General features: G+C 43.8%; 1 protein-coding gene across 15 annotated transcripts in view; it reads right to left on the bottom strand.

Moving 5' to 3' along the window:
* Positions 1-1,123: 1,123 nt before the first annotated feature.
* tanc2b (tetratricopeptide repeat, ankyrin repeat and coiled-coil containing 2b) overlaps positions 1,124-8,067 on the bottom strand; it is a 123,333-nt gene continuing 116,389 nt past the window's right edge. For all 15 annotated transcript variants that reach the window (XM_077000760.1, XM_077000764.1, XM_077000757.1 and 12 more), the window contains 2 exons: positions 6,647-6,747; positions 1,124-5,712 (listed from right to left, as the gene is read on the bottom strand). In XM_077000760.1, coding sequence (XP_076856875.1) covers positions 3,657-5,712; positions 6,647-6,747 — 2,157 coding nt within the window. In that variant the 3' untranslated portion in view covers positions 1,124-3,656. The remainder of the gene's footprint in view (positions 5,713-6,646; positions 6,748-8,067) is intronic.

Raw genomic sequence — 8,067 nt, 5'->3', positions numbered from 1 at the left:
CACCTGAAGGGAGTAGTCGGGGCTGTACCACACACTTAATCTAATTGGAATTTAGAAGGAGAAAATTAGATACCATTCAGTTTTTCATTTGCATGATGTGGTTCTCGATTTTGATAGTATTGGCATGAATTGGATTAGAAGATGTATTCAATCGAGTATCATCTGCCTAGCAATGGAAGCTAATACCATGCCTATTATTGACCATGAATTATTGAGCCTAATGGTAGCATATAATGACAATAGTATGGGGCCCAATACAGATCCTTGTGGGACACCATTTTACTTTTGTGCGTTCTGAGCATTACATACAAGAAAAATAGGTATCGATCTGTCAGGTAGGATTTGAACCAGCTTGACCTCTTACGCTAATGAGTGTCTCCAGTAGGATGTTGTGGTCGATGGTGTCAAAAGCAGAACCAAGGTCTAAGAACAAATGCATCAGATGTATTAATATATTATGATAAATGTATCAGAGGATAAGAGATCATTAACTACTTTCATCAATGCAGTCTTCTCTTAACATAAGAGAAGTGGATTCCCAGTATTAAAGCTATTGGTGAAATTGTGGCATGAGAAATCATAAACAATGAAATATAATTTTAATAATACTTGGGTTTAAAAAAAGCAAACTGTCCTTTAAGGAGGTGGACAGTGCACCTTTATAGAGTTGAGAGACTGCTTGGGGAAGGAAAACACAACGTGTTGCATGTACATTAAAGGCCTATATGTAAATGGAGACAAACACGCATCTGAATAACAAGGGGAATGTCAAAAAGGCACATGCTCAAGAAAGATATGGTGCTGTAAAATGTGTGTTGTAAGACTACAATTACTTATTACATCAACTTGTGCAAATATGACAACATATAGTTTAGGCGCAATTAATGCAGAAATCAAGGTTACTGATAAATATATTTGTTCTTACAATGTTTAGGTTACAGTAGACTGGTGTCAAGCCATAGCACTATAGGCAGAAACAAGTATAACTACAGCACATACAATTTAGTGCATTTAACTATGAATTAATTAGAGGGTTATTTATCCTTCTCTCCAACACATTTTGTACCATATTCACATTAATGATTTGTTATCGGTGAATCATGTAACAGATCACAGTTCCCAGTAGGATAAAAACACATTCTGTTTTATTGTAGTCGTTGAACTTTGTCACAGCGCTCTGAAAGCTCACATTTACATACAAGAGAAACTCAGCTCAGCAAGCAAGTACAATACAATGAAATTAAATGCGAAAAAAAGACCAGTTCAACCCTGTTGAGGTCAGAATTGTTTCTTCATTAACATTTTGGGAGGTTGGAAATAACTACTTGGCCACCGGTGTCAGTCCACACTCCACTTGTGAAAGGGTTCAGGCACCCTCCTGTCTGTGTACGCCAATCTATGCTTGAGGATAAAAATGTATCTTCATTTGCAGTGTTAGGATCTACACTGAAGAAACTTAGCCCATTCTAGAGAGAAAGCTTTTTAGACCTCTGACCCTCTTACATTGAACTTGTAAGTTATTTCCAGAACTGTTAAGACACCTCTCGATTCTAGCAAGCTCTGCACAAGCAAGGATGAAAAGTTGCTGGGAGAAGTATTTCCAAACTGGGGTTCATGCTCAAGACAGTAGCTGTCTAGAGTTCACTGTTGAGAACATTGGACCAAAGCCACAGTTTGAACACTGCATATTGGCTATACTGCATCCCACTACGGAGAAAGTCTTTTTTAGCATATGGAATTCCACTTGTATTTCAAGAACTTCTTTTAAGTTGTTTATTTTTAAGAGGGTAAGGATGCTACTGAACCCTGGTCACCTGTGTTTGACACTTGAGGCTAGCATCAAGTCACTTCCCTCCACATATTCATTATTGTTATGCATTTGCAACTCCATAATGACAGCTACAACCCTGGAACAGTAAAGAATTAGTTTTCGAGGGAGAGCTGAATTGGTTCATATGCATAAACACATCTGGCCAGTATATACAGCAAATACAATGCGCTCTATAAAGGCTATTATATACATGTTTTCATATCCTTTTTTATAAACATAGTTTTGCTCTTTTAAATTACTGCGTACTCATTTGCTCAAGAAAAAAATCAGAATTGCACCAAGGACAAGGACTGCTATTTTGTTTTTCTAGAAGGACAACTAATTCACAAGTAATTTTCCAGTGTTTGTTAGTGAACGTATTCCTTTTTAAACCCATAATCCTTCACCTCCCCTTCTAAAAGATTCACAATCATCAAAACTAAATAAAGTGCTCTCTTTCTCCAGGACTTTCACAGGCAGACAGTGCAGCAAAAATATGAATAAAAGTTTCACTGAAAGGTTCAGGTTAAAACAAATATACCGTAGATAAATATTCTAATGTTTTTTTCATATCTGAGAACAATAAAGTTGAAACAGTTTGAAAATACAACTGTCGGAATGGTTTGAAAACAAAAAATAAATCTATTACTACCATCGATAACCTTTCAGACACCCCTGATACACTGTACGTGGAGTGGAGCTTGTGCAACCTTTGAGACAAATGAGATGTTCAATTTACAGAACCAATTCAGATGGTTTATAAGAAAACAATGTGTTGCAAGATAAAACGGTATGATTGGCAAAGCTAATTTTCCAGTTCTTCGGTCTATTGAGCACTTGTTCTAAGAACAATTTGAACATATGATTACTTCAGCTTCAGTTTCTAATAATTAGTTAAGACGTTCAGAGACAACAAACATTCTCAAACCAGGCAGGTTATTTCTGGATAGGCTCAATAAGCATTAACACATTGTTACTGTAAGCTATGCAACTGTAAATCCAGGATATTACTCTTGTAAGGAAACTTTGAAAGAAGCATTCTAAAAGTGTACATTCTCCACTCTAAGTCCATAAACGTATCTGCATGTCCCAAAATAATATGTACCATTTCTCAAAAAAACAAAATATACAAAAATAAAGACAACTCAAAATAAAACAAACACAGAAACTATGTTTATACTTTAATATTTCTATATGTTATCTAACTCAGTTATAAATATTTGTTTTCCTTCTGCAACTATAGCTTAGTGGTTAGTTATTTCTGTCAGAATTTAGGAGTTCTTTGTTTGTCTTTATAGCATTGAATGATCCAACATTATATACTATGGAAGGCCTAGCAGTCCTGTTTTGAATTGCCTAGTGGAGAGAGGAAACGACTTGAGTGCGTAGATTCGTGTAGAGTCCCTGACTCACGCAGTCTTGTCCATTCCAGACGCTCACTCACACTTATGGAGCACGAGGAGTAAGACACACTACTCCTCAATCTGTGTGCATTTGTGGCTTCAAAGCAGGGGAGATTCAGAAATGTGCTTTCACATAATGTGCGAAACTGTAAAGACCATTCAGTTGTTAATATCATATTCAGGGGATTTGGAGATCCCAGTGTCTAAGTCTAAATTTAGCCTCAGAACAAAAATGTATGCCCCAAGTACATCTGAAATAGGCACAGATAAGAGCATCAGCAATCTTTTCCACGAAGCTGCAATGCGTCACCCTCCCTGGTTTGGTAAATTTCAAATACTGACTTATATTTGCCTGTTTTCACCTTTACCCATCATAATATAGCAAAAAAATACACACACACTCACTCCTTCAACACACATCCCCTATGCTCTACAGGCCTCTGTTACACGTTTGACTCCACAAAAGGTCTCTTTGGTTTGATGGGCGAGGTGGGGCCCTGCCGTGCGTCACGTGAGAGTTGGCGGTACATGTTCTCCTGGTAGGCCTGCGCCACGGGCATCGTCCGTGCCACTTTCACATCCTGGTACGTGGGCACCTGGCTGACACGCTCCAGGAGGTCCCGGTCACGGGCCCCTCCATTGGCCAGCTTGCCCAGGGACGAAGGCTGCGGCTGGCCATAGTACTCGTCCTCCAACATGTGCCCATTCTGGGCATTGTTGGTCTTGTTGTAGTAGGCGATGTTGCCTAGCGAGGTGGGTGGGCTGTACGATGTGGCAGTGGATGCCTGGTGCATCAGGCTCCCAGGCGACGTTGGGCTGGTGATGACGTTGTCCAGGGCCGTGACGGGCCAGGCACGTGACGGCTGGTGCAGGTACTGCTGCTGAGTCCGTGCCGTCTTGTCGATGATGCCCATGAAAGGCGTGGTCCGGGAGCGGGCCGGCTCGCTGGGATACAGGCCGCTCTGTGAGGGCGACAGTGAGGACGGCTCGTCGAAACTGCGCTCATACGCCGTCTGCAGTGGGATCTCCATCTGGGCCATGGAGGAAGAAGGCCGGAAGCCAGGGGGTAGATTAGCGCCGGAGCCTGACGAGATGTTGCTGCTGGAGGGGGAGAAGCGCAGGCCCACACTCTGCGAGTGGATGAGGGGCCTGGGGGTGGGCACGTGCTGCTTCAAGTCACCTGTGTTGGCACTGATGGGCCGGCGTGCCAAGTGCGGGATCTCTGGTGAGCCCAGCTGGCAGGGCGGCATGGAAGATGCCACCACGGCTCTCTCTAACTCGTGCTTTGAGACAGGGTAATACGCTGCTGACTGGCTGCGGCTGATCTGTGGTGTCTGGCTGAAGCGCATGCCCCCTGGTCCCCCGGTGGCAGAGCGGTAGGCTGAGGCAGGTCGTTGAGGTACGTCGTCTTTACCCAGCGAGGGCTCGAGGACGCCGCCTGGCCCTCCTCGCCCTCCGTGCTGACACAGGGCCCCCACACTGAGGCTAGACTGCACCTGAGACATAGATCTCCCATCGAGAGATGGCTGGTACACCAGGCGGGGCTCGCGCTCCCGCTCCACATCCATGGAGCTGCCCTGATACCTGCTGCTGAGTGGATGGGCCAGCTGCCCGTAGATACCTCCCCCGGGCTGGTTGGTACGCACAATCTGCGCCACGGAGGGCTGCAGACGGAGGCCCTGGGCCTGATGGTGCTGCGGTGGCTGGGAACACTGCGACTGCAGCTGGAAGGAGCGCTGGCTGCTCATCTTAGACAGGGGTGATTTGGGACGACTGGGCAAGGGTTCCTGCTGATAGCGGACCGGAGATCCTGACTGGGAGCGGTAGAGGCACACACTCTCCAACGGGGGGCTGGCTCTGTATGGTGTCCCACGACGAAGAGGGGAAGGTGGGGGGCTCTGGTAGTCCATCCCCTGTCCACCACCCATAGGCGGAGGACTGAAGCGGTAGGACGCCTGATGTGCAGGAGAGGTGTGTGGAGGACTGTGACGGTAATGGGAGTTCTGGTGTGTGGGAGAGACACAAGGTGAGGTGGACTGGTAGGTCTGATGAGTCGGTGACGACATGGAGGTGGAGCTAGGGTGGAATTCAAAGGCTGGGCCACCGGATAAGTAGGAAGCCTCATGAGGGATTGGGGAGAGAGGTGGGCTATGGATGATTGGCAGGCTAGATGGGTTGACACGTGGTTCCAAGGGAAGGCCGATGGACACACCCTCCAGCTCCTGCTCCAGGAAGTCGTCATCCTCAAACAGGTCCTGAACGGGTTCCATGTCATCCAGTCTTGGTTCGGGAGGTGGAGTATGATGAGGGGGTTCCTCCTCCTCCTCCACAGGTAAAGGGGATGGGGGAGGGGAGGGTGGGGGCTCAAGCTCAGGCTCCTCCCTCTGAGTGACTTGTCTGCACTCTTCCTCCACACGCTGCAGAAGACGCAGAATCTCACGGTTGTTAGGACACAGCTTCATGGCTTCCCTGAGGTCTTCTAGAGCCTCTGAGAACTGCCTGTAGTGCAGAAAAATGGTATAAGTCAAGCAAGACAAAAAAAGGCAAGCAGAAATCACTGAAAGAATAAGGAGACAGACCCAAGAATATTCAGTCAAGTGTAACTTTCTCTATACTGCTGAAAGTGTAGCTATATCTAAAATCTTTGCTTGATGTTCTGCCACTACAAATCTCAAAGCAAAAAAGAAAAAAAGATGAAATGGGTACTGGGTGGCACTTTTTAGGGCAAATTAAGAAGCCAACTCTATATTTATATGTTCTTTCTTGAAAGAGCAAGCAGATGTGTTTTGCCAAGCACAAGTCCTTGATCAGATTGAGAGCATACTGGAGTGATGTTGAATCACCCTGCTAATTAAACAAACACTGAGGTTTGCCTACAATCCAGTACTTCTGGTTTGAGCTGTTGGTTACGTTTTGGTGTGCTCCAACATTAGCTAGGAGCTTTGTTAGATAAATATTTTTTACTCCAGTTTTCTAGCTTTAAACATGGCAATTATATTATTAATAATCTAGCTCTAACTTTCCCTGCTTGTAAACAGCACTTTGAAGTATTAGCTACCTAGCAGGTACTGAGGCATATTTCTCAGCATTAAGGTATGGTGCTAAGAGGTGACAGGTTAGTCATATTTTATCAGTTCACTGCAGCCCGAAGGTTTGGCGGGTAGGTAGTCTAGTAAAATCATTACAGCAGAATCCCATATCAGCTGGCAGCTCTATGAGTTGAAACATTTTCTCCACAGTAAGACACCCTTATGTCTGAAACTTCCTTTAATAGGAGATGCCTCTTTGTCAAAGTTGAATCCCCATATCACTAACACTGGGGTGAAATATTCTGTAAGGTTAATGGCAGTCTGATGAAACTAGACTTGTCTTGTCTGGACCTACAAAGCCTGAGACAGTAGAAGAGAGGAATACAATATGAAACGTGTCTTACCTGCTGCTGCGTTTAGCACGGGCTCTAGCATAGTAGGCTTCATATGATTTGGGTTTCAGTTCCAGAGCTTTGGTAGCAAACTCTTCTGCCATCCCAAAATCCTTGAAGGTAAAAGCAAAAAGGCCTGAGTGACTCTCAGAAAAGCACAGCTGTGCCATGCAGGGTCTTTCTTGGACAGGGATATTCAACTGTGGTCCATGACCTCCCCTACCTGCCCCAGCACAGAGTACAACAATACAAAGTCTGCTTAAGAAAGAAAAAAAATTATATACACGCACGCACACACACACATACAGTGCTGCTTGAAAATTTGTGAACTCCTGGAGTAGTGTTGATTTTTCTGTTGTTTTAGCACAATTCTCTTATTTTATCATCACCAGTTTTTGTATATGAAATGTCAGGTTTATCCATTTACTTGTTTTGAGGGAAATGTGAAACATGAAATCAGAGCATGTGTAAAAATAAATGAACCACAGTTGTATTGGTAAAGTCAACCAGGTAAAAGACTCAGGTGAAACACGTGTGAGTGCTCAAGTAATCAATTAAGCAGACCAATCAAATGAGACATCCTTAGAAAAAGCAAAAAATCAAGAGACAATGGCATTCATGGGAGAGTTGCTAGAAGGAAGCCTCTTCTCTCAAGAAAGAACCAAACCTTTTCAGAGAGCACTTGGACAAACCAGAGGCTTTCTGGAAGTCCATACTTTGTAAAGAGTCCAAAATTGGATTATTTAGCCACACTCATAAGCGCCATGTCTAGAGAAAAGTCAACACTGCATATGAAGAACCTCCTCCCATAATTTCCCATGCCTATCAACAAATTCTTGACCAGACTCTCCAGCCATCAGTTGAAACTGGGATGGAAATCGATTATGCCAGAAGACAACAGCCCAAAGCATTCCAGCAAACCTACCAAGGAATGAGTTAAGAGAAAGAAGATTTGCACTCTGGATTGGCCCAGTCATAGTCCGGACCTCAATCCCATAGAAATGCTGTGGCAAGATCTGAAGTGTAAATGCCAAATGTCCCTCCAACCTCTCTCAACTGGTGGAGTTCTGCACGGACGAGTGGGCCAAAATCTCAACAAGCAGATGTGAGGCATTCCTTTGTGGGTACAGTAGAACATGTTTTGATGAATTAATGGCCACAAGGTTATAACTAAGAGTTTGCATACTTTTGCACTTGGCAGATTGTTAGTTTTTGGAGAGAGAAATAACGAATAAAAATTGGAAAAAAATATATATATTTCTATGTCCCTTATTTGAAAGGTCTGCTTTACAAATTGAAATTTGGATGTTCATTTCACATGATGATTTTTTTTTAAAACAATGACCATGGGTGGTTCACAAACTTTATATATATCATTCTGTACACATATCACTTCCACAGCTGAAGAAAGACCTCTGACCAAAATGTCATGT

The sequence above is a fragment of the Brachyhypopomus gauderio genome, chromosome 3, assembly GCF_052324685.1.
Source record: "Brachyhypopomus gauderio isolate BG-103 chromosome 3, BGAUD_0.2, whole genome shotgun sequence".
NCBI lineage: Eukaryota > Metazoa > Chordata > Actinopteri > Gymnotiformes > Hypopomidae > Brachyhypopomus > Brachyhypopomus gauderio.
Note: the sequence above shows the minus strand (reverse complement) of the source record. Positions and strands in the feature narration are given on the sequence as shown.